Source organism: Bos grunniens, chromosome 3 (genome assembly GCF_055505025.1).
Source record: "Bos grunniens cultivar Pamir isolate PY7600 chromosome 3, Bosgru_T2T1.0, whole genome shotgun sequence".
Taxonomy (NCBI): Eukaryota; Metazoa; Chordata; class Mammalia; order Artiodactyla; family Bovidae; genus Bos; species Bos grunniens.
Window position 1 is genome coordinate 69,481,544 of NC_141167.1, and position 27,564 is coordinate 69,509,107.

The following is a 27,564-nucleotide window of genomic DNA, read 5'->3' on the forward strand; positions in this document are numbered from 1 at the left end:
AAGTTTAATGTATAAACTCATAACTGACATATGTATGTCTCCAGCCTTGACTCCATTCCAGATCAATATATTCATTTGTTTACTTGACATTATCACTTAGATACCTTAACAGGTGTCTTAGATTTATCATCAATGTCCTCCACCAAAAGATTACTAGGAACACAACTGTAATGAATTAGTTAGGTTTATTATTTGTTTCAATGAGAATGTACACCATGGAGAATCATATGACATCTCAGTAACAGGGTGTTAGAAATTTGGATTTGTGTGAACTGTGGTATTGGAGAAGACTCTTGAAAGTCCCTTGGACTGCAAGGAGATCCAACCAGTCCATCCTAAAGGATATCAGTCCTGAATATTCATTGGAAAGACTGATGCTGAAGCTGAAACTCCAATACTTTGGCCACCCGATGCAAAGAACTGACTCACTAGAAAAGACCCTGATGCTGGAAAGATTGAAGGCCAGAGGAGAAGAGGACAACAGAGTATGACATGGCATCACCGACTCGATGGACATGAGTTTGAGAAAGCTCTGAGAGTTGGTGATGGACACGGAAGCCTGATATGCTTCAGTCCATGGGGTTGCAGGGAGCTGGACACGACTGAGCAACTGAACTGAACTGAAATATTGTGATTCAGGGAAGGGCTCAAGGAACAGGGACTTTTCTCTGGATTGGAAGCTGTAGGAAAGCAGAAGTAATTCTATAATTGTGTATTTTAGTTAGTACTATCCAGAGTGACTGAGTATCAGCTACTGGTAAGAGGCTAAAATTATAATTAGCAAAGAAGCAGCAGTCACCCATATCAGCAAGGATAAGGAAATGTTTGCTCTTTTTTGTGGCTTGGACAATGGCTATATTTAGTCTATATTCAGACATGATTACAGAGTGATCTTTTTCTTTTTCTTGCTCTTGATCCATCACTGTCAGAGTGGCCTTGTCTGATGTTGATGTTCTGCGAAATTTCCCCCCTTCTAACTTACCAAACTCATTCCTATCTCAACACTTACTCTCTCCTTTGCCAAGTAGTCTCTTTCCCATTTGGTTCCCATCATGGTGCCTCCCTCTTGGTGATTATCACTTCCTTCCACTTTTCCTTTTTTTGGAGCCCTCGCCAACATCTAAAATAATGTTGTGCATTTGTTTGTTTATTGCCACTGCCTCACTGGAATATGACTTCATTAAGGGATGGAGGTTTTTTCCATCATATATTCACCTCTGCCGTCTATGCGGTCGCACAGAGTCGGACACGACTGAAGCGACTTAGCAGCAGCAGCAGCAGCAAGCCCAACCTAAAGAAACCGGCAGGAAAGCCAAGGACTCAAATGTATACTGACTGATTGACTGTCACTAGGTTCATTGCCTCGAATACAGCCTTAAACAATTGGCAGTTGCCTTTTTTTGTTTATTTTAACGGATAACTAAGGCACTCAACAAAGAGAAGTGAATCTGGGAGTCAAGAAAGTTGTCTTTTTTTCCAGAGTGCCCAACGTCTCTGTAGTCAGGTACTGTTAGGACTACAGTACCTGAGACTTTTGAATTATCCCCTTTCCTGAAAATCTATTAAAGCCCTAACCTTAAGTTTCATTCTATTCTTTATTAAGGGATTATTCCCGGACTTTACATCTGTAACAGTTCTTTCAGACAGCCAGAGCCTTAGGGAAGAAACCCAACTCCCTCGCGCAATCTCCCAGAAGCAGATGCCACAGCCCCGACGGCTTTACAGTGCGCATGTGCAACTGGAAGCGGCGAGGCGGGAAGTGTTGCGCAGGCGTGTTTGGCCGACTCGGAGGCGGCGACCCAAGCATCTGGGAAGTCCCAGAAGTCGTATTCTTTTAAACCGTGAGTTTCCGACGGTTTGATCCATGGCGCGGGATTGTGAGGGATTAGGAACGAATTCTAGATTGTGATTTCCCTCTCGTTGCAGCTCACTAACACCCCAAACCCTTGCGGATCCCACTGACCCGCGGCGGGAATGTGCTGCGCCTGCGCACTAAGCATCCAGTTCGGTCTCGGGTCTGAGGGACTAGGTCTTTCCCGGCGGAGCTCGCGGGCCGGCCTCCAGGAGCGATCCCATTTATGTCCCCCTTCTCTTCCGCCCGGCGCTCCTAAGACGTGACGTTATCATTTCTCCACCACGTTGCACGAGGCCTTGGACAAACCTCCCGGCGCTCCCTTTCAGTAGTCAAAAGTTCTCCTCCAACCCTCTTCCTCCAGGTCAAACCGTTCTCCACACTAAGGCCTCCCCCACCGGATTCGCTGCCTCTGCAGTTCCCACCGCCGTCTGCTACCGGAGACTCCCCCGGTAGGCAGTTTCCCCTTCAGCCCCTGCCGGTATGTCTGGGAGGTGAAAGTGAGGCCCATGGAATCTTTAGAAATGGTTCACGGCTTTCCTTCCTTTGGGGATTTGGACAAAGGTGCGTTTTTAAGTGTTTGCTTTGGGGACAGTAGCATTTTTAGTGCTTAGTTCACTAAATGATTTAAACTTCTCATCTTCTCCAGTATTCTGATTTTCACAGCTGCTTTGGTTCCCCTGTGGACATGACTCTGTAACTGGCATTTTGCACCCCACTTGCTTTGTGATGGAGCCTGCTTTGGGGATTCAGATGGATGAGCCAATGGCTTTTTCTCCCCTTGGTGGCCGGTTTCAGGCGGAAGGCTCATTAAAAAAACAAGAGCAGAATTTTAAACCACCAGGTATGTGTTTATTTCCAAAGACATGTAGAAAACAATTCTGTAATTTCCATTATTAAAAAAACAACCAAAACACTGAATCTTAAAGTGAGTTGTATGTTTATATAGGAGTACTTTACGAATCGGTAAAACGTAAGATTTAGGATTGGATTGCATTTTAGAAGGATTGTAGTCCAGCCATGTCGTTTTACAGGTGAAGCTGCTAAAATCTAAATATTAGTGCTTGTCTAAGATCACAGTTTGTTGATAGCCAAACTAGAATTTCTCTTCTAGACCTGTGTTCTTATTTCTACTCACCATATTGCGTTAAGCTTGAATTTAGAAATGGACATTGGAGGGACTTTGACTGAGGTATTCAAAGGTAGAATTCACTGACAAAAGTAAATGAAGTGTCTGTAGCAGTACTAAAGGATTGTATCTCAGTGTACATCAGGAAATGTTTGACTCTCACCCAGACCTTGAAATGAGAAGAGTATCAAACAGTGCCTGATCTTGTCCACTATAATGTGCACCTTTATCCCTGCTGTAGCACTGTGTCTGCAGCATAGTAGACATTCAATAAATATTGATTAAATAGGAGTTCCAATTAACTGTTGGTTTTTTCCCCCTTAAAATGTAGCTAAATCTTCTTGTTCCATCTTTGTCTTAAGCATATTTAGTGCTTTTTTCAAAAATATTAATTTTGACTTTTTGTTCATGAGATATACCTATATACACACAAACACTACAAAACAAACTTTAACTTGAACCCTGGAAAAATATGACATCCCATGTTTTTGCTTTCTCACTAAAGCTTAACTCATCTTTGATGTTAAAGTACCCTATTTGATGAAAGTACCCTTTGATGTCCCTATTTGATGAAAGCCACTAGTATTCCAGTTAAAGTTTCTACACTTAAAACTTTACACTTGAAAGTTATTTTTGATTTATGCTTTGTATTTGCTGCCCTCATTCAGTTCCCCAATTTTATCTTCCCATTCCCACTTTCATTCCCTTACACTTTGCTCCTGAATTACAGTGAAGTTTCTTACTTAAGCTGCCACCTTTCACTTCCTTTTTCATCTTCCAGTTCATTTTGTACACTGCCACTAGAACAATCTTAAAATGCCATTTTCATCCAGTTTCATGGATACTCTCCCTCTTCCCATCCATTTTTTTGCAATTACCTGTTTTTCGAGGTTCAGCTTTCCCTATGTCCTCAGACACATACAGTAACAGTCATTATATTATTATTCTTGTGTTATTAAGCACTCTGTGTGTCTTACCTCTTCAGTAATACTATAAGCTCCTTGAAGGCAGTATCTTGTATAGCTCCGGATATACATTATGCATTAGGCAGAGTATATGAATAAATGAATCTGACTTGGCTCTAGCAAATGTTCAGGTAAAAGCTGCTATTCTAATACTCTTCTGAAAATCTGCTAGGAAATAAAGAGTGGGGTGGATTTTATTCCAGATTTCCAAAGTTTTGTAGCTTTTATGTCACAGAACATTGAACATTATAAACAGTACTTTTTATAATTTATAAAGCATGCTAAATTGTATTCATATGGTTATTTTTTATTTGACCCTTAATAAAAAGCCAACATTATATCAAAAACATGACTTGAATAAGGAATAAAGCTGATGAAGTCCAGGCACATAACTGTTTCATGATCTAGTATGATTTGCCTTGATAGAATAACTTTTGAATGGTGGGATTTCTGTATATCTTTTATTCCCAGAGCCTTACTCTGTTCAGCACATAGTAGGTGCTTGAAAATATATTTGAATGCATGTTTTAATGCAAGGATATAAAGTAAAAATCTTAGTATAATGGGTTCATAGTATGACCCTTTGTTTTGGGATATTGGTCAGCTTTTTATATAGTAACTTTTCTAATTATTGTACATGCTTAGAGAAGAAAATATAGAAAGAGAATATGGCACTGTCCAGATGTTGCCACTGTTGACATTTTGTTACCTTTCTTTAGTCTTCCTGTGCATACAGAGATAGATTTAAAAAAAAAATTGGAATCACAGCCAGTTTATTTCTAATCTCCATTTTTAACTTAGCAATTGATTGGAGAAGGAAATGGCAACCCACTCCAGTGTTCTTGCCTGGAGAATCCCAGGGATGGGGGAGCCTGGTGGGCTGCCGTCTCTGGGGTCACACAGAGTCGGACACAACTGAAGCGACTTAGCAGCAGCAGCAGCAATATGTATCTTGAACATTTCTTAGTGTAATTAAATATTCTGTAGCTTAGACTGCCTAATGTTCCATTGCATGGTATGCTATAATTTATTCAATTGCCTTTTCTTACTGAACCTTTAGATTGTTTGCCATTTTTCCTGTTACAAAAAATGCTACAATGAATGAAGTACCTGGCAGAGTTTATTCTATAATAGATATTATCTATAAACAGTAGATATATTTATAAATGATAACAATAAACAATAGATATTATTTAAACTAGCAAAAGTTTATTCTTTCATATTTTCAGCAAGCTTTTTATTTTTATTTTTTTGAGTGTCTACCTTATGCCAAGTTTAGTAAGTGATGAAGATCTTTTCAGCGAAAGAAGAAACTCTATGTGCTCCTAATGTCTCCTCTATACTGTTGAACTGTATTGGAAGGCTTGCTTTTGGTGTGTTATGTGAATAGCTCTTAGCCCACACTTCTGAAGTGGGTTATAGGTAACATCCTGGTTTGCCTGAAACAGTTTCAGTTTATGCCTGTTATCACAGTGTAATTATTAGTGCCCCCTTTCACTCTCAAGAGTGTCCAGTTTGGGTGATCTCCCTAAATTATGTAATCTTAATTTACATTTGCTGCTGCTACTAAGTCACTTCAGTCATGTCCGACTCTGTGCGACCCCATAGATGGCAGCCCACCAGGCTCCCCCGTCCCTGGGATTCTCCAGGCAAGAACACTGGAGTGGGTTGCCATTTCCTTCTCCAACGCATGGAAGTGAAAAGTGAAAGGGAAGTCGCTCAGTCGTATCCGACTCTTAGCGACCCCATGGACTGCAGCCTACCAGGCTCCTCCATCCATGGGATTTTCCAGGCAAGAGTATTGGAGTGGGGTGCCATTTAATTATGTATAAAACAAGTTACAGGAAGCATAATTTTAGGCAGTACATGAAACCCCAGAATAAGCAAGACTTATACTCCTAGAGTATCAGTGTTACTCCATAGTAAGTAATTGAAAGCATTTCATTTATATGATATATATTTCTTAAACCTCTGTTACATTTAACATAACACCTTGCTAGGTGCTAGTAATAAATCAGTTCATAAAACAGACAAAAAAAAAAAAATCAGTGCCCTCAATCTAGTGGATAGAGACAGAAAATAGATAAATACTATATTCAAAAGTGATTAGTGCAGTGAAAAAAAATGTAGCGGGGTAGGGGAGATAGGTATTGGGGAGGAGATTATGATTTTAGTAACTGGTCAGAGAAGGCTTCAGTGTGGTAACATTTTTAAAAAACTAATGTGTATTTGTTTTTGGCTGTGCTGGGTCTTTGTTGCTGCGCAGGCTTCTCTCTAGTTGCAGTGAGCCAGGGCTACCCTTCACTGCAGTGTGCCAGCTTCCCACTGCAATGGCTTCACTCGTTGCAGAGCACAGGCTCTAGGTTGCTTGGGCTTCAGTAGTTGCTGCTCCCAGGCCCTAGAACACAGTTATGGCGCACGGGCTTAGTTGCTCCGTGGCATGTGGGGTCTTCCCAGACTAAACCCCTGTCTTCTGCATTCGTAGGCAGATTCTTTACCACTGAGCTACCAGGGAAGCTCTAGTATGGTAACACTTGAACTAGGACTTGAAGGTAGTGAAGAAGGAGCTATGCATATATCTGGGGAGGAGCATTCCAGGCAGAGCAATCAGCAAGTGTGAAGGCCCTCAGCTGGGAGTGTGCTCGCATTTAGAAATAGCTAGGAGGTCACGTGACTGCAAGGAGATGAGTGATGAGAGTGAAGTCAAAGAGAGGAGGGAAAGGAGGTAGTTCTTTGGCTTTTATGTGAAACAAGATGTGAAACTATTAGTGGGTTTGGGCAAAATAGTGATATGGTGACTTATGGTAACTCTGGCTACTATGTTACAAATAGATTATAGGTCCTTGAGGATGAAAGCAGGGAGTATAGTTAAGGAGGTTGTTGCTATGAACAATTTAGATATATTACAAAACAGGAAAAAATTCACTTAAAATTTCAAAGCAGAAGCCTAGATCTTCATTTAAATAATATTTAATAATTTAAATAATATTTTAGTTTGTGGACTTTTCAGGGTCTTTCCCCAATCCTCAAAGTGTATTTTCATTGGTTTCTGATATTCATTGGTCTCTGCCTTTAGTAGTAGTTTCTAGCTTTTGACATGAAAACTGTCTTCCAAGATCAACTCTCATCTTCCACTTCAGAATCTGAGGGTTTTTCCACACTGGGGATTTTTCATTAACTTTGATTGTCAGGAAGTTTTTCCATTCAGAAACATCAAAGTTGTTCTGCAAGCAGGAAACCTTCATATAATCATAATTTGAATTTTGTACAGATGGGTAACTGCATAGTAAGTGCTGGTGGTATGGAAGCACATTGAGCTTGCATAGTCATTCACATGGCTTGTGCATTACAGTATTTTCTTACTACTTATATTTTCTTTCTAGTTATTTCTAACAGCTAACCAGCGTCTCTACTACTAACTGCCAGCTCATGTTTATGCAAAGGGAGATTCTGAACATGGAACTCATAGGAAAGCCATAGAATGTTATAATTGGAAGGTGAAATTCATCTAATTCAACTCCGTTGTTTTACAGGTTAAAAACCTGAGCACTAATGTGGTTTAATGATAGGAGATGACTCTAGACTTTTTAGATTTCAGAGTATCTATATCAGCACTGTCCAGTAGAACTTTCTGCAATAACAGAGATGTTTGTATGTTGTCGTATGTGGCTAGTGTGACTGAGGAAGTTAATTTTTAATTTAAATTTATTTAATTTTGATTAGTTAAATAGCCATATGAAACTGTATCATCCTACTACAAAGCTATTTATGTTATTAATCATGTACATACAGCAAAGCATACACACAAACACTTTAATACATTTAGTAATAAAAAGACCACAAAAGGTTGTTAAAATATTTCATCATACCTAAACACTGTTGATTGTTAAGATATACCATTATTTTATGTACTGCTCAGAAATGCTGCCAGTTATACTGTGACACAAGGCTTTTCCTTATCATTAGAATTTTTTTAATATACCTACTGGAAGAGTTCTTTTAGCTCTAACTAGACAAATAATTATATATCTCCAGTACATACATGAAAAGGAAAATAAACATTCTGGATCTATCTCTTCTGAATAACTTTTGTATTCAGAGTCATTGATACCCTATTTTTTCCATCCTAGTATTGTTCTCATATAGTAGCGATGCAGAATTTCTTTGAAGAATTCGTTAAAAAAAAAAAAGCCATTGTTAATGGGTTCTTAAGAGCTCAGTTATGTGGAGCTGGCCTATGTTTGATTTGTTCTTCATAACCTCTACAGTTCCTCCCTACAGTCATTTGGGTCTTAAGAGTTAAATGTGAATGTTCCTCTGATTTTTAACATTTTCTCCAGGTTATTGACACCTGTTCTGTAAGTTTTGATGCTGACCAACCACAGTTGTAAGTTGCATCCCAATTTGAGAGTTGTTAAAATCATGTCTTAGAATCAAAGAAATGTTATAGCAAATTGAACATATTTTAGTGCCCTTTCGTGATGCCTTTTCTGTGACACTGGAACTTGAAGTTGGTTGGACTTGACACTCATTAGACATGATTATAATTGACTGTGGCAACAATGACTGCTAGAAAGCCAGCCTTCCCCACAGGCCTTGGTTTTGGTTTCCAGAGTGAAGGAGTGTGGTAGCTAATAGTGAAGGGATTTCTGTTGTCTTTGGCTTCACTCTGTTGTGACTTATAAACTTTTGCTTTTTTTTTTTTTTTCTGCAGCTGTCTGAGTGACCATAATGATAGTAAAAATTCATTCATTCAACGAATGTGCCAGACAGTGTTCTAAGAGCTGAGTGCTTTGTGAATTATACAGACAGGGAGCCTGTACTGATGGAGCTTATATTCTAGTGGGAGGAGGCAGACAACAAACAATTAAATAAACAGCGTAATTCTGTAGCAGATAAGAACTCCAAAAGACAATTAACAGGGTAAAGTGGATAATGGGAGGAGTGCTAATTTAAGTAGGATGTCAGAGGAAACTGAGGATTGATCTAGCCAATGTAAAGTTATAAGGGAAGAGGATTTCAAGCAAGGGGAACAGGAAGAGCAAAAGCCCTAAAGAAATGTTAGTAATCATAACCGCAACAATAAGAATCACCAGTATAATTTATTTAATATTTACCATGTGTCAGATATTGTGTTAAAAGCTGCGCTTGTGTTTTGTATATTGTTTTTTAATCCTCATAGTATTTTAGCAGCATGGGTACTATTATTACCCCATATTCTACAGATGGAGAAACTAAGGCTTACAGATATAAGCTGTGTGCTTTAGAAAGGTCATACCAGCTGGAGCCAGAATTTTGATTTAGACCTCTCATCTCTAAAACTGGTTCACATAATTACTGTTATATTGCCTCTTGTAGTATTGAAATCCATGAAGCTGTTCCAGTTCACCTGCACAGTAGGTGGGAAGGTGTTTTAGTTGTCTAGTCGCCAAGTTGTGTCTGACTCTTTGTGAGGGTAATTTAAATAATTTAAGTAAGTTCTTTATGTTACTTAGATGGAATGATAGAGTAGAAAGACTTCTGGATTAGGTCTTCTTGGCCTCTTATATAATTTTCACCTCTTAGTATTCTTCCCCTCAAATTTATCTTCCACTTGTCATCTTGCTGCTTAATAACTTTACATGGCTTTTATTTGCATCCTGCCTTTCCTTTTGAATTTTTTCGACCACACTCAATTTTTATCTTCTCTCCTACTCTCCCCTCCCTCCATAGTAATCCTTGCCTTTTTCCCTTTGCTTGTCTTTGCATGCATAGTAGTTCCTTCCTAAAATGCCTTCTTGTACAGTTCTCTACTTGGTAAATGCTTCAAAACACAGGTTAACTGTCACTTGAAGCTTCCAGGCACCTTCAGAGATGTTCATTCCCCTCCCCTTCTACCTAGTAATATATATGAGTATGTGTGTACTTAATGGCTCAGTCGTGTCAGACTCTGCAACTCTTCTAATATTACAAGTAAAATCTTGTATTAAAAATGAGCTTTTAACCTCTTTCTTTTCCACTAGACTAAGCTCCTAGAAAACAGGAGCTTCACAAACTTTGTTCATTTGTTTTTTAATACACCAATTGCTGGGTATTTTTTAAAACACAGTGTTAAATGAGTGCGTCGATAGACTTGTCAGCAATACCTCTGTGAAATTGGGCAAGTGACTTAACTTCCCTGAATATGGTTTCCTTACCTGAAAGACCAGGATCATTATGTCTGTTCTCCCAATATCACAGTGCTGTTATGTAGATCTGAAAAAATGCTGTATCTGAAAAGATAATACATGTGTATGTACTTTGAAAATATCTTAAACTGTTGCAGATGCAGAGTGTTGTTAATAACTTTAAAAGTGGCTAATGCTTGGCCTAGATACTGTAATAAAATCTGTGGACTCTTAAGTATGTAAATCTCCTTTGTATCCAGTAGTTTATCACATTTTGAATTATTTCCTTTCTGTATTTTAACCATGCAGGCTTTTGCAAAGACCTTATATTTATTTAAAAGTAATGATTTATCTGCTTTCAGGATATAGGATACTACTGGTAATTGGGACAATTTTTAAAGAATATTTTCTTAACATTCTGATACTTTTTAAGTAGAGCTTCTTTCTAGGGTATACTGTGATTATTCAATATATAAAACTTTTCCAAACCTGTAAGATTTTGCATCTTTGGAAGAAGGAAATATAGTTTTCAAGAAAATTGCGTTGTGTCGTTGTCATGCCATCTAGTGATCGCAGCTCAGATTGTTTAGTTGTTTTTTAAACTTAGCTTCTTTGTTGTGTTGTACTCTATGCAGTGACAGTGTGTCTGTCGGAGTGTAATTTTAGAGTAGCAGCAATTGGGTGTGAGTGTTACTTTTCAGTTTTGTCTGTTCCTTCAAGAGGTATGTGAGTTAGCAATTTGATGGGGTTTTAGTCTTATAATTTTAAGGTTTATTGTAGTTATTTTTGTTTGTAATTAATGTAATGTAACATATTACTTATGTTTTAGAAATTATTTTGAGACATTTTAACCTAAGAAAATATAAAATATACTCATTAATTGTAACTGAATTCTTTTTTGCCTTGACAGGTGTTAAAAAAGATATTGAAAAGCTTTATGAAGCTGTACCACAGCTTGGTAATCTGTTTAAGATTAAGGACAAAATTGGAGAAGGTAATTTGGGTATATACTTCATTATCTTTATAAGCTCTTTTCCCCTCCTGTTTTCCTTTGTATGATCTTGGTTTTCATTATTATTTCTTATTGGAAAAATATCCCTTTTAAAATACAAGGACCATGGTTATATTACTAATTGGCAAAACTTTCCTCTTTTCCTTGGAAATAAAGGAAGAATAAATACTTACAATAAAATGAACAGTCCTATTTGAAACTTTATAATTTTATACTATTGAAAGTATTGATATCAATGTATAAATAACTACTAATGATAATTATCTATAAAAAATAAAAAGTTTAATATTTAAGTGGGGGGATTTGATCAGGGAAAGCCAAATCTTTTTTTCTCTTTTTCCATTGCAGTTAGGTAGAATTAAACATATATGAAACCTAAGATGGCAAATTGATGAAAATAAACTGGTAGAATATTTATAGGATGGTCAGTGTTATACATAAATACCATTCAGAGACACAATCATATTGACTGAATGAATGGCAAATTTAGCAGACAAATGTGAAGGGAATGAGAAGATAAAAGATAACAGAACTTTTTGGTGACTATATTGAGAGATAGAAAATAAAAACTTACTAAAAAAAAACAAAACTATTTTTTCATTGTTTGTTTTTACAGTTAAGTGTCAGTTGAGAAAAGGCTGAATCAGTGAGTGCAGAAAAATTAGAAGATGAGATGATTTGGGATATAAGAATCAAATCTTTACATCTTTTTTCTTACCTGTTTTTGACACTTAAGTCAATTTTCTTACCTTTTTTCCAGCACTGACTTAGTATTCAAAATCTTTGTTCTGAAAAACTCTGCTGTCCTCTTTGTTGTTACAGTTTAGTTGCTAATTCATGTCCGACTCTTTGGGACCTCATAGACTGTAGCCCGCCAGGCTTCTCTGTCTGTGGGATTTCCCAGGCAGGAGTACTGGAGTGGATTGTCATTTCCTTCTCCAGGGGAATCTTCCCAACCCGCAGACTGAACCCATGTCTCCTGCATTGGCAGGGTTCTTTACCACTGAGCCACCAGGGAAGCCCTTCTGGTGTCCTCCTAACAAATAGCTAACTATTCTTGGGAGGCAGAGGGATGGAGTGTGATCTGAGGCTAATAAGTTTGAAAATTACAGCATGTATAGTGCCTTTTTGGTTATTTATGATGTACTTCAATATATTAAAGGTCTAAAAAATTTTGTAATGAGAAATCTATCAATTTATTTTAACTCAGTGTTTCTCAAATTTAATTGACCACCCAATCTTTTATTTTTTTTCTGTTTAACAGTGTCATGGTAAATTTTAAAATTTAAAAAAAACTTTTTAAAATGAAAAATGTTATAGGTTTTCCTCTAAGATTATTGTAACTTTTGCTTCTAACAGACCTGAATCCAAGTCTACAGATAGTAATTTCAAATGGTAATATTGTGGAAAGAGATACTGGAATGGGTCATACCATGGAAATACCAATATTTTATGCTGATCCAATCAAACAGATTTACTGTATAGCTTTACTGAACTAATATACCACCTAAAAAAGTGACACCAGTTAAGAATGTATTAAAAATTGAAAATAAGTTCCATTTATTAATACAAATGTATTTGCTTTTTGTGTTCAGTATCATTAGAATATTCATGATAAATTATGATAATTTTAGTTTCCAAACCGTTTTTAAGAATTATTTTAGCTTTGTCTCATAAACATTTTTAAAAGCCAAATATTAAAAGATTCTAATAAATTGTTTTACAGGCACTTTCAGCTCTGTTTATTTGGCTACAGCACAGTTACAAGTTGGACCTGAAGAGAAAATTGCTCTAAAACACTTAATTCCAACAAGTCACCCCATAAGAATTGCAGCTGAACTTCAGTGCTTAACTGTGGCTGGGTAGGTAACTGCTGTATATGATTTTTAAGATTTTTAGATATTAATAGATACCTCATAGGGATAATGAGATTGTCTGTGAATTAAACATATTCTTCATTCGGGTGTTTACAGTTTGCTGGCACTTTTCCTCTAATCTTGGAATGGCTAGTGAAGTTTATATTAATTTTTAGGGTGGATTTCCCTTGAGGCTCAGCTTGACTTCTGTTCTCTTACGACTTCTTCTAATCTTCCTACCAAATCGTAGACCTTGTCTTCCATGGTCTAAAATGTGGGGAACTCATATTTCACATCTCCCTAGATATTAACAACTTCATCTCTTTATTTTGAACAACAGAATCTACTAGCATGTTGGTCTCTCTCTGCCTGACTTCATTTTGCCAGTTCCTTTTTCTGTTCACATGAACGCCTGGCAGTGTTTAGCGTAATTGATTTGAACCGTTGTCTTTAGACTTCTCTACTGCTATCTGTTCCTTGATTTCTCCCTGCTTTATTTGGCCTTCATTTCGGTATCTTTGTCAGTTCTTCCTCTTCTACCTGACCCCTAAATGTTGGAGTTCTTCCGTACTTGATCCTGGGCTTTCTTTCTCTAGGCTTTCTTAAGTGGTGTCATGTATTCCACACGGGTTTAAATACATAGTAGTGATTCCCACAAGTGTATATAACCTCAGAACTCACATTTATGTATAAACTCGTGTTTATATATAAAAATTTATATATATATAAAACTCAGATTTATATATCTATATATATGTATATCCACCTGCCTATTTGACATTTCCATTTGGGTACCTAATAAACATCTCAAACCTAGTACACCAGAAAGTAAATTTTAATCCACCCTCATTGGCCCCCAGAATTACCTATTGCCACAGTCTGTTTTCATCTATCCATCTCAGCAAATGGCACCATAGTCTACCTAGATACCGAAGCCAGAAATCATCACACAGTTTTTCCATATCTCTCCTAGTCCACATCCATCATCATGTCCTGGCAGTTTTGCCTCCCAAATACATCTAAAATCTCATCCATATCTGTTTATCTTCTCAACTGCTGTCTTAGTCCAAGCCTCTGTTACTACATAGACTGCTTCTTCTCTTCCTCTCTTAAACCCATAGTCAAAGTACAGCCAGACTGATCCTTAAAATATAAAAATACGTATGTATGTAATTCAGATTGGATACTGTTAGTTCCACTAATTGTTCAATGTTTTCTCAATGTTCTTTGGAAAATATCCAACTTTATCTCATGTCAGTCTTTCTACTTTCTTCACTGTGCCCTAGTTTCTCTAGCTCCTCAAATTTGAGTCAGGAGCTTTCTCACTTCAGGGCTACTCCCCATACTGCTTCCCTAACCAGGAAGACCCCTGCCAGTCTTTGCATGCTGACTCCTTATCTTTCTGCCCTGAGCAACAACAGTATCACTTCAAAGCGATCTTTGATTTAAATGAGATCTTTTTTTTTCATTGTCATAGCACCGTTTGATCTCTTTTAAAACCCTTATATTTTGTCATTATTTGTTACCATGTTTATTATCCATATTTTCCACTAGATAGTAAAGTTCATGAGGGCAGAAATCATGTTAATTTTAATTCACCATCACATCCTTAAATGTCTAACATAGTGTCTGTTGATTAACAGGGCGCACTAAGTATCTGTTGAATGAATGAACATGCTGTCTGTTTATTATAGAAGACAGGAAAATAAAGTGGCTACTGTAAGGCACCTACCTTCTAGTACCCTGAATAAGATTATTCCTTTTTCTATACTGTAAACAACTCCTTCTACAACTTTTTCTTTCCTAGTTCTTCAGCAATGTACATGCTAAAGAAGTCTACCTGATCTTGTTTCCTTTCTAGCTCCCATACTGGTTTTTATTTTTTTATTTGATAGTTACTTCAGAAAAACTGTCTTTATGTTCTGATTCCATTGTATTCTGTTTTTCCTCCTTAAATCCTGGTTGGCCTTTTCCATTTAAGTTACTTTCTGAAAATTAGTTAATTCTACTTTGCAGTTAATTCCCCTTTGCCAGAATGAAAGCCTTTCCTCAGTCCTTATTTTCGTTGACCTCTTTACTGATCACCCCTTCCTTCAAAACTCCTTACTTGTGGACATTCCTGTCTGGGCTTTCTGCCTCTTCTTCCTTATTTTGCCCTCCAACCTGAGATTTTTCCAAGGCTCAGTTTTCTCTTTAATAATTTCACAACTTTAGGTATCACTTATCTGTAATACTGTCACTGACTTACACTTGACTTCTCACTTAAGATGTAGTCTTGTATCTAAATATCTTTATCAAATTGATGAGGTTTTAGTTTTAATGCTTTTTTCCCCCTATTTTCTCTACATGCTTTGTTGGTATCTATGTTGTTTTACTCAGACTCAAAACCATGGAAATCGGTTTACCCTGTTTTCCTCATTTTTCTATGAAGTTGTGTGGTGGTTAAGTCTAGATCTGGAGCGTACTGCCTGAGTTCAAATCCTGGCTTCGTGACCTGCTAGTTTAGTTACCTTGGGGAAATTCCTTATCCTCTCTGGTCCTCAGTGTCCTTATCTGTTAAAAAAAGGGGGAAGGGGGGAATAATAGTACCATCCTTATAGGGTTGTTGTGAAGGTTATTTGAATTGTTGATCAGTATGATTGATTGATTAAATCAGAGCTTGGCATGTAGTGAATGTTCAACAATTATTAGCTATTTTTAATTGATTTATTCATTACTGTTACCATCCTATCTCTAAGTCTTGTTAATTCATTTTTATTAGTCATCTTTTCCTTCTCCTTCTGTCACTTCCCCATTTAAAGCTATAATTACCTTTGTTTTTGAATTATAACCTTATAACTGATGCTGTTTTTGTTTAAAAAAAAAAAAAAACCTCAGTTAAGTGAGTAGACTATCCTATATGGTGATGGCTTTAAGTTAGTTTCCTGGTGTTATTTATGTATTGCTAAACTTGCATTTCTTTAAAAAACTTCATAAAGTTTCAGTTCATTTGACCTTTCCTCCAAAGTTCATTGTTCATTTTTCCACTAGGGGGCAAGACAATGTCATGGGAGTTAAATACTGCTTTAGGAAAAATGATCATGTGGTTATTGCTATGCCATATCTGGAGCATGAGTCCTTTTTGGTAGGTTTTAATATTTCTTGAATTTTTATCGGCTAAATATTTCATTGAAAGCAATCTTATAACCTTATTCATAACTTTATTTTAGGACATTTTGAATTCTCTTTCTTTTCAAGAAGTACGGGAATATATGTTTAATCTGTTCAAAGCTTTGAAACGCATTCATCAGTTTGGTATTGTTCACCGTGATGTTAAGCCCAGCAATTTTTTATATAATAGGCGCTTGAAAAAGTAAGTATGAAAAGTTACCAGAAAATATTTATACTTGAATGAATTTGTGCTGTGGGGTCCATCTCTTTGACTTAAAACATACCACAACAACCATGCCCAGATTTTTCTGTTTTAGATTTTCATTGTGGTTCGGGAAGGAAAATACCCTCAAGGAGAAGATAAAATTGTATTAGTAAGACAGTATACGTCATTAGATGTGTCATGGCTCAGTGGAAATAGCTAAGAGACTTAGAGAGGTTCTAGTTTTTTTTTTAAACCTTATACATTTCTCTGGGCTTCATTTTAGTGAATGAGGGGATTGGACCACGTGATAGCCAATTTCCTATTTCAACACTAAAAGTTTTGCATTTTTTATTTTTTTCTGGTGATGATATACATAGAGGCATTGTAAGCTGACAACTTAAAAACTGTTGTTTATACAGTGGATCATATTGAGTATAGTAAGGAAAATAGAACCATAACCTCTTTTCTTGGGCTTCTGTACTCCTGACTTGTAAATTTAAACCATGATTTTTAATTTATTTTTATTTTAAACTTGTTTAATTAAAGATTATCTGCTATGATGCCATCTCTGCCACCATCAGAGAACAAAGGGTCGTGTTTATATCTGCTTTCCTTGTCTGCACAAGCCATTGGAAGAAGGGGAGAAAAGATGTTTTCTGTGTGGGGGAGACATCTTTCCTTAATTCAGTAGTTAGCTATTTAATTGTCTTAAGACAAGTTTTACCTTGTCTGTAAAACTTAACTTTTCTTTCTTCAAGAATATTTTAAATCCTTAATTTATCACCAAAAGATTTACAGTTTCTGTGTGAATGTGGATGTTACTAAGCTTTCAGTGTTACGGAGAAATAAAAATGCTTATTTTTGTTTCATAGGTATGCCTTGGTAGACTTTGGTTTGGCCCAAGGAACCCATGATACTAAAATAGAGCTGCTCAAATTTGTCCAGTCTGAAGCTCACCAGGAAAGCTGTTCACAAAATAAATCCTATGTAATCACCGGCAACAAGATTTCATTGAGTGGCCCAGCAGCACCTAAAGAGCTGGATCAGCAATCTACCCCAAAAACTTCTGTTAAAAGGCCCTACACAAACACACAAACTCAGACTAAACACGGAAAAGATGGAAAGGTTCTACCTCTTTGATTTCTTAAGTACCAGTACAGTTTTAGAAATGTACTCTGTCCAACAGAGGGAGTTCTAATTCTAGGAGGATACTTGCAACTAAAAAATACATATATATATATATGTTATAGATTCAGTTTGTTAGATTTCACTGAGATTTATAATGGATTGTTTTATGATTTGAAACTGAAAATTTTGCTTCGTAGGTTTATAATGTCTTTGTCACTACAATTGTATTATATAACAAAAATGGAAAATAATAAATTTACCCCTGCATGTGTAAAGTTTATATTATCCTTTTTAAAAGAAAAATATTGTAGAGGGAAAAAATTCCGAAGTGTCTATCTCCATTTTAGCTGCACAGCAACATGTAACATCCATGCAGGTGGTTTTATAATTTTTCAGTTATGTATATTTGTGGACTGTGATAACACTGTATGGTGGCTAAGAACTCTGTCTAGACTATTTTCTCCTTTCACAGAAGTGTTTTGGTGCCTGAGGATGACTTGGATGCAGCTGCTTTTGTTTTATGTCACTTAACTCTCTCAAAACTATGGCAGAGTACAGCTGGCAGAAAGTGTTACAGATATAATCCTTCTTTTCCTTGTTTTTGTTGGTATTGTAGGAGGGATCTGTAGGCCTTTCTGTCCAGCGCTCTGTTTTTGGAGAAAGAAATTTCAATATACACAGCTCCATTTCACATGAGAGCCCTGCAGTGAAAGTAAGTAATGTAGCTTAATAGTTCAATCATCAGTCAGTGTCACACTGGAGAGAATTTAGGGAATGGCTAGATTAGGTTTTATTATCAGTAAGTTATTAAGGTTTTTTTCTTTAGCAGAAGGTGTTACTGCTTTGAGCATCTATCTAGTCAGTGCTTTGATTTTCTCCAGGTATGAACTTTTCTAGTGGAATATTTCGTCATTTTTGATTAGCTGCCTATTGTTGCTCTTTCTCTAAGGGAACATTTAGACCTTGTCTGAATGGTTGGAGTTGTGAGCTCCCAACAACTAACACATTTCTGATGCACAGTTGATGGCATAAAGATGTTTGTAAAGTTCAAAAAACTGTCATCAATGTTAAATGGTTTTAAATGGACTTATGATATCCTATAGCAGCTAGATAGCATGAGCAACAAATTAAAACTGATTTTGGCTGATGTAATTGTGCAGTTTAAGTTCTGAAATGGAGTTAGACACTAGAACATAACTTTTATATACTTTTGTAACATTTCAGGGAAAGTTCTAATGAAGTGCAATTCAGATATTCACCAAACTAGGACTGGTTAGTAAATTTTTATGTTTACCCAACACAGAAACCTAAAAAGAGCTTAAATGTTTTGATAGGCAAGTGTTTGTTTACATTCCAACAGCCTGTTCAGCAGTTTTGAAAGTTATACTTCCCCTATTGCTTTTACTGTTATTAGCATATACTAGCATCATGTTAAATGTCATGAAAATAGAGGCTATGACTTTTCTTTTACAGCTTATGAAGCAGTCAAAGACTGTGGATTTACTGTCTAGAAAATTAGGAACAAAAAAGAAGACCATTTCTACCAAAGTTATGAATAGTGGTGTGATGAGGAAAACTGCCAGTTCTTGCCCAGCTACCCTGACCTGTGACTGTTACGCAACAGATAAAGTTTGCAGTATTTGCCTTTCAAGGTAATGTGTTTTGATGGTGCTGTAAAACCACCAGTATGGTGCCAGACAAGATGAGAAATTACATTGATTTTGGTGGACAATTGATATAAGTGAGTGAAAAGAAAAAAGGCGGTCCTATGAACGGCACAGGCACTGATACAGATAAGTACCTTGAAGAGTAGATGACAGCTGTTGTCATGCTTGTCCCTTTACATACACGTGCTCTTTGGGAAGCACATTTGCTTTTACATGAAATGGTTTTGTAGCGGTAGGGATAGCTCTTTTGAAACTTCAAAATTGCATGCTTTCTTGGTGATTTAAGCTTATCTTCTTTTCTTTATTCCTGCCTGTGTAGAGTAACCTGAACCAAATACTTGAACTCTTCTCTCACTCCCACCTCCCAACTCTTTTGCCACACATGAATTCCTTTCTTCCCTTCAGGACTTTCATAAGCTTTCATGAGCCTTTCCTGATTAACTCAAGTGTGTAAGTGAACAAGTATCTCCATAATTAATCACTCCAAACAGATATAAACTTTTATATCCCAGAGTTCCTGTTTTAGTCTATTTTTCCGTTATGACTCTTATCCTACACTACCTCTTTTTAATGTGTGAAAGTACCGTGAAGCCTTCTGAAATAAGGCCTGGGAACTGGTGTGTGAGGGGAGGCCTATAGAAGCAAAATCCAGGATTTTCATCCCACTGGGCTATCATTTGCTTTGTAATAACTTTTCTTTATGTAGATGTCAAAGTAGAATTTACTGTGAACTAAACTGATGAGTGTTATTTTTTTGGCTTTAAATAATTAAACTGATTTCATCATCATAAGGCGGCAACAGGTTGCACCCAGGGCAGGTACACCAGGATTCAGAGCACCAGAGGTCTTGACGAAGTGCCCCAATCAAACTACAGGTATGTTGCACCAGAAATACAGAATCCAGTTAAACTGGTTGCCATAAATTTCATTGTATGGTTTTTGTCTACTTGTGACTAAATTTGAGCTCTTCTGCTTTTAACTAAATTATGTAAGTGGTTCTAGCAGTGTGACATTCCCTTTTTGAGATAGTAGTATTAATGAAATCTAGTGTTGCCTTTTTTTTTTTCCCCAATAGGTTGCATTTTGCTTATCTAGTTATGAGATGATTTGAAATAATTTTAATATTACCTTTGTGGGGGGAAAAATTGTATTTAGTAGTCTTTGCTAACTTAAGACTTGTAACTTTTTATGTTTGCCTAATACCTCAGAATTCTTCTGGGACACACATGATTGTGTGTTTGATTAAAATTTTTTTTTGTTATTGTGAAAACAGTATAATAGTGTTAAAGAGTTTTTTTTTTTTAATTTATTTTTTATCAAAGAATAATTGCTTTACAGAATTCTGTTGTTTTCTGTCAAAACTCAACATGAACCAGCCATAGGTATACATATATCCCCTCCCTTTTGAACCTCCCTCCCATCTCCCTCCCCATCCCACCCCTCTAGGTTGATACAGAGCCCTTGTTTGAGTTTCCTGAGTCATACAGCAACTTCCCCTTGGCTATCTATTTTATATATGGTAATGTAAGTTTCCATGTTACTCTTTGCATTCATCTCACCCCCTCCTCCCCTCTCCCTATGTCCATAAGTCTATTTTCTGTCTGTTTATCCTTTGTTGCCCTGTAAATAAATTCTTCAGTACCATTTTTCTAGATTCTGTATTTATGCATTAGAATACTATATTTATCTTTCTCACTTACTTCACTCTGTATAATAGGTTCTAGGTTCATTCACCTCTTTAGAACTGACTCAAATGAGTACCTTTCTATGGCTGAGTAATAATTCCATTGTATATATGTACCACAACTGCTTTATCCATTCATCTGTCGATGGACATCTAGGTTGCTTCTGCATTCTAGCTATTGTAAATAGTGCTGCACTAAACAATGGGATACATGTATCTTTTTCAATTTTGGTTTCCTCAGGGTATATGCCTAGGACTGGGATTGCTGGGTCATATGATGGTTTTATTCCTAGTGTTTTAAGGAATCTGCATACTGTCTTCCATAGTGGCTGTATCAATTTACATTCTCACCAACAGTGCAGGAGCATTCCCTTTTCTTCACACCCTCTCCAGCATTTATTGTTTGTAGACTTTTTGATGATGGCCATTCTGACCAGTGTGAAGTGATATCTCACTGTAGTTTTGATTTGCATTTCTCTAATAATGAGTGATCTTGAGTGTCTTTTCATGTGTTTGTTAGCCATCTGTAGGTCTTCTTTGGAGAAATATCTGTTTAGGTCTTTTTCCCAGTTTTTGATTGGGTTGTTTGTTTTTCTGGTATTGATTGTATGAGCTGCTTGTATATTTTGGAAATTAATCCTTTGTCACTTGTTTCATTTGCTATTATTTTTTCCCATTCTAAGGGTTGTCTTTTCACCTTGCTTATAGTTTCCTTTGCTGTGCAAAAGCTTTCAAGTTTAATCAGGTCCCACTTGTTTACTTTTGTTTTTATTTCCATTACTCTAGGAGGTGGGTCATAGAGGAGCTTGCTTTGATTTATGTCATTGAGTGTTCTGCCTATGTTTTCCTCTGAGAGTTTTAGTTTCTGATCTTACATTTAGGTCTTTAATCCATTGAGTTTATCTTTGTGTATGGTGTTAGGAAGTGTTCTAATTTCATTCTTTTACATGTAGCTGTCCAGTTTTCCCAGCACCATTTATTGAAGAGGCTGTCTTTGACCCATATTCTTGCCTCCTTTGTCAAAAATAAGGTACTCATAGGTGCATGGGTTTATTTCTGGGCTTTCTATCTTGTTCTGTTGGTCTATATTTCTGTTTTTGTGCCAGTACCATACTATCTTGATGACTGTCGCTTTGTGGTATAATCTGAAGGCAGGAAGGTTGATTCCTCCAACTGCATTCTTTCTCAAGACTGCTTTGGCTATTCAGGATCTTTTATGTTTCCATATGAATTGTGAAATTTTTTGTTCTAGTTCTGTGAAAAATGCCATTGGTAATTTGATAGGGATCACATTAAATCTGTAGATTGCATTTGGTGGTATAGTCATTTTCACAATATTGATTCTTCTTACCTAGGATCATGTAATATCACTCCATCTGTTTATGTCATCTTTCTTTCATTAGTGTCTTCTAATTTCCTGTGTACAGTTCTTTTGTCTCCTTAGGTAAGTTTAGTCCTAGATATTTAATTCTTTTTGTTGTGGGATTCACTGATTAGGTGAGTGGGATTCATTCCTTAATTTGTCTCTCTGATTTTTCATTGTTGGTATATAGAAATGCAAGTGATTTCTGTGTATTGATTTTGTATCCTGCAGCTTTGCTAAATTCACTGATTAGCTCCAGTAATTTTCTGATACTATGTTTAGGGTTTTCTATGTACAGCATCATATCATCTGCAAACAGTGAGAGCATTACTTCTTCTTTTCTGATCTGGATTCCTTTTATTTCTTTTTCTTCTGTGATTGCTGTAGCTAGGACCTCCAAAACTATGTTGAAAAAGAAAAAGTCTGTAACCTGAAAGAGTTGTTCTGGAGCAGGAACCCAGAAAACATCTTATTTGAATAGATGAATCCTATTATATTCACTTATATTATGGACTTTACAGAAATGTATTCATTGATTGTGGGTTTATTCTGTGCTTGCTAATGACCTAAAAAAATGAATAAAACTATCTGCTTCCACTCTAGTCAGGACACACTCGCAGATAATTATAAAGTAATTGTTAAGTATGGTTCTAAAACTTTATACAGAGTATTTTAGGGATACTTAACTCTTCTTATCTGAAGGGATTATGGAGGGAAGTTCATGGAAGAAAGAACATCTGAAAAGAGAATGAATTGGAATTGGGGATTTCATGGGCAGAGGAACTCAAGAAACTGCATGGTCATACAGGAATCAATAAAAGTTTAGTGTTGCTAGAATGTATGGTGAAAGTCAAGGAGTGGTGAAAAACCAACCTGGAGAGAGGTAGACAAGTTTGGATCACAGTTGTTACATGGTTTAGACTATATCCTGTAGGTTTTGGAAAGTTATTCTAGGGAAAAAGATGGTAATAATTGTATTCTAGATGGGTCATTTTGGTAGGTATGCAGAGAGGAGGTGTGTGCAGGTCCAGATAAGAGATGGTGAAAACCTGAACCAGGGTGTTAATAATAGGAATGAACAGAAAGTGAAGAATTGGAAAGGTGGCCGAGCTTGATGGACAATTGGATGTGGGATTTGGGTATGAGCTGGTGGGGAAAAGGCATCCAGGATGTTGATCAGATTTCTACCTTGGGAGATTTGAATGGGTACCAGTAACCAAGGGGAGAATAAAGAAGTAACGTGTACAGGGAAAGATAAAGATGACTGGGGTTATCATTGATTTGAGATGTTTGTAGAAATCCACATCGCGATGTCCAACAGAAAAAAAAGTAAGTGAAGTTCAGGGAGGTCTGGACTGTGTAAAAGGTATTAATAGTTGAAGCTGTGAAGTGGATGAAGGGCCAGTCAGGGAAAGTATACAGGATAGAAGTTGGAACTCTGGGGAAACTCAGCCCTTAAGGCTTGAAGAAAACATTGAAGGAGAAGGCAGAGGTACAGAGGAAACCAAGAAAGTCAGGTGATGCAGTGGTCAAGGGGCTGGTGATACTGGGAGTTCAACCATTAGGAGAAAAGAGATCCCTAAAAATGAATTTTTTAATGAGTTACTTCACATGAGGCTGAGCTGGTCTTAGTCATAACTGTAAGAACTCTGGAGATTAAAGTTTCCACAATAAAAGTTAGGGTTAGCATCTGGCTGAAGATGAACTTCTAATGTTTAATACTTCTCACTAAAGTGAAACACTCTCAGTACTATGCTGTGTAACTCATGGGGTACATTCAATTTTTCTTTCCTGTGTAGCTACTTTGGATGTATTTTGATGTTATAAAATGTGCATACACTTAGTGATGAAATGTCCTTTTAAACTTAACCAACTTTCATGTTGCTCAAGAAAGGAAATACTGTATTTTGCATTAAGGATGTTAGACCAGGGATTCTCAACCTTGAAATTACGTAAAAGCACCTGAAGAACTTAAAAAACTGATGCCTAAGCCCTGTTCCAGCACAATAAAATTAGAACATCTGAGGAGATTGGGGCAGGGCATCCGAATTCTTCTAAGGTTCTTAAGAGGGTTTGAATGCGCAGTAAAGATTGAGAGCTACTGATGTAGAAGTATCATAGATTGGGATTTTTTTTTTTAAGTGTGTTTTCTGTTACAGCAATTGACATGTGGTCTGCAGGCGTCATATTCCTTTCTTTGCTTAGTGGAAGATATCCATTTTATAAAGCAAGTGATGATTTAACTGCTTTGGCTCAAATTATGACAATTCGTGGAACCAGGGAAACTATCCAGGCTGCTAAAACTTTTGGTAAGCAGTTTTATATTATAGAATGAAACACATACCTTTGCTAGTCTCCTGCAGATCACTTAATAAATTATTACAAAATTCTCTTTACAAATAAACATGTCCTGTGTTTGTAAAGTTCTCTGGTGTTAGTAACTACAAACTATGGGACGTTCCTTTGGGACAAAATTTAAGTCAGCCCACCTCAAAAGTAACTGGGCTGCCTCTTGCCCAGCCCCAGAATCAGTGTGCCTTAATCAAAGTTGCATATCAAAATTATCAGAGGAGCCTCAGGAAATACATATACTGGTCTCATCCCACGTTTTCCTGGAAAATATGATTCAGAAAAATGTTATGCATAGAAAGGGTTGACATTTGTTAGTTTGAGAAAACAAGTGATTTTGACCAAGAGCTATTTCTGAGTAAGAACCACTGCAAAAATGATTATCCATCCCAGTGCCATGGTCTAATCTACCAGGAAAAGTCAGTGGCAGTTGTGGTCCTGCAGCAGAGTCAGGCTACAACCTTGTACCTTGTTGGAAAATATTGGGTTAGCCGAAAAGTTTGTTCGGAGTTTTCCCCAAAACCCAAAAGAACCTTTAGACAAACCCAGTGTTACAAGAAACTTACCTGAGGGTAATAGGATGAAGTATGGCATACATACTTGGGAGATGGAACCATAAAGGAAAGCAAGATTGTTACATCAGCAATTGTGTTCTTGCTTGAGTATGTTTTTTAGTTGGTTGAGAAAATGATAGCTTCTATCTTCAACGAATTCATAGTCTAGTAGGTGAGACAGGCAGATATTACAATACAGGTTACAATACAGAACTGCAAAAGTAATAGAAGTTGTCACAGGATACAACAGAGGCTTAGAATGAACTCTGAGAGTGTCAGGCCTCACAGGTAATAATGCTTGAACTGAATGGTGATGTAAGTGGGAGTATTCTGGGCATGGGGGTTGAGGGGTGCAGGGCATCCTCATCAAAGACAGGAAACATGTGGTCAGAAACATGTAGAAGCTTGGAAGGGGAAGAGGGAATGGGGACTGCAGCTGATTAAAGATTACAGAATATGATGAAGCTGAAGATTTTGGCAGAGTCAAGAGAGTCCTTTATGTTACTTATTAAGGCACTGCTTTCTTCTTACTGTCTCCCACTTTATGAGTTGACCTTCAACTACATGATGTAAAACACAACTAAAATATAGCACATGGTGTTCTATCTCCCATTCAGTGTAAATATATGCACAAAGCAAACAGTTGGACTTGAATGTTTCTCATGGGAGAGACTTCTGATATATTCAAATAATATAATATATGTATATTTTTTCTCTTTTAGGCAAGTCAATATTGTGTAGCAAAGAGGTTCCAGCACAAGACTTGAGAAAACTTTGTGAGAAGCTTAGAGGTATAAATTCTAACACTCCTAAATTAATAAGTGATATACAGGAGTGCAGTTCTCATGACCCAGCTTTTTCAGAGAAGACAGAAAACCATAAAATTGTTCACTTCATACAGACACCTCAAGCGCAGCCCTCAGGGAATCCATCATATAAAGGTGACGGTAATGGCTGTGGGGGCAATATTGAGGAGTCTGCTACCAATCTAGAAGGCTGGGATGAGGTGCCCGATGAAGCTTATGACCTGCTTGATAAACTCCTAGATCTGAATCCAGCTTCAAGAATAACAGCAGAGGAAGCTTTGTTGCATCCATTTTTTAAAGATATGAGTTTATGATTATTCTTTAATGTTTATTATTGTGTATTGTGAGGTAAAGTGAAAAAGAGTTATTTGTAATAGCCATAAATTCTTGATTAGAGACCAGCTCAGGGTGAATAATTTATTTAACCCTAGCAGATTCTAAAATACAGATTAAGATTACTTAAGTTGCCTAGGATAGTTCTTGGACTGACAAAATGATCTTTGACTTAGATCTACCCAAGTAGAATCAGATCTTTCATTTACCTAATTGTTTGTCACTGCCATCTGCGGAAATAGGAGCAGTTTTAGCCTGGTACATCGGCTTCAAGGTATGAGTCTTGATATTGAGGGTTGTGACAGGGATTAAAGACTTCAGTGAGTCAAAAAACTTCAAGTTTACTGGATTTTTTGAGCTATATGTGTTTCTGGAAAACTCAACCTGATACTGGTCCTCTAATTATTCTGAAGGTAGAGAAGATAATTTCCTTTTTCAGAGGCATGTATTATACCTTTTATAAACACTAAAACAATGAGAAAATATTGGGATATTACTTAAAATTGAGTTTTATTTATTCATTTTTTAATACTTTTTTTGTGTGAATTGCCATGTTTTTCTTAATGGTTTCTCTCTTGATTTTTTGCCTTCTCTACCCACATCTAAAACACATTCTCCTTGGAAATTTTATGGTGCTTTCCAAGGCTTCTGGGTACTTTGTTAAATACCGCCTGTGTTGATAGTTGGGAAGTTAAAATAATGTGTTGATAAAGGGAAGCTGTGGCACCAAGGTAAAGATTGATAGTTCAAAATGCTTTTCTTTTTCTCTGAATATATATGGTTTTTGCATTCTATCTTAGATATAATTAGGTAGCTGCTAAAAGGAGAGTGAACACAGAATTGACAATGTTATTGGACATTCCTCCTCTGCCTAGAGCCATTCAGATCTCTGTATCCTATTTTGAGTAAGTTGGTCCTGGTCAGAGAAAGATGCTTCCTAGAGTCTTGGGTGCATTGGGAAGAGTGCTAATGAAGTAGGCAGAGTAGAAAAGGAACTAAGATAGAGGTTTATGTATTATGACATACAAAATTACATATATATATATATGTCAATTACATATATATATATATGTCAATGACAGCATGTCAGATTTACTAAGAGAATTGAGTCTAGGGGTGTAGGTCTGCCGAGAAGTTTCCCACTTGGTAGTCACAGAGTATAATACAACTTAGGGGGATTTAACATTCATTTTGTTGTTTTGAGCATTGAATTAGTTTGGCATAATCCATATTCCATTTGGCAAGTATTATACTTGTATACCATGGTCATTGATCTACTGTCTTCTATTGCGGTAGTTTTTTCTCTTAAAAAAAAAGAATGTTCTTGAATTTGTATGTTTAATAAAGTCATCCTCGTATTTTTTA

The 27,564-nt window shown here is 36.7% G+C and overlaps 1 protein-coding gene across 6 annotated transcripts; it reads left to right on the top strand.

Annotated features, from left to right (window-relative positions):
- Window positions 1–1,471: 1,471 nt before the first annotated feature.
- On the top strand, window positions 1,472–27,564 carry CDC7 (cell division cycle 7). 6 transcript variants are annotated; one of them, XM_086394431.1, is made up of 13 exons: window positions 1,472–1,841; window positions 2,217–2,416; window positions 2,502–2,696; window positions 11,003–11,086; window positions 12,831–12,966; window positions 15,991–16,084; window positions 16,170–16,312; window positions 17,188–17,440; window positions 18,060–18,155; window positions 18,917–19,095; window positions 19,903–19,985; window positions 24,317–24,466; window positions 25,783–27,564. In XM_086394431.1, the coding sequence occupies exons 3-13, from the start codon at window positions 2,582–2,584 to the stop codon at window positions 26,178–26,180; spliced, it is 1,731 nt and encodes a 576-aa protein (XP_086250557.1). In that variant the 5' UTR covers window positions 1,472–1,841; window positions 2,217–2,416; window positions 2,502–2,581; the 3' UTR covers window positions 26,181–27,564. The 6 variants fall into 6 exon arrangements, with proteins under 6 accessions (XP_086250557.1, XP_086250558.1, XP_086250559.1 ...); XM_086394432.1 differs by having other exon boundaries at window positions 1,707–1,841; window positions 2,519–2,696; XM_086394433.1 differs by having other exon boundaries at window positions 1,707–1,841; window positions 2,217–2,304.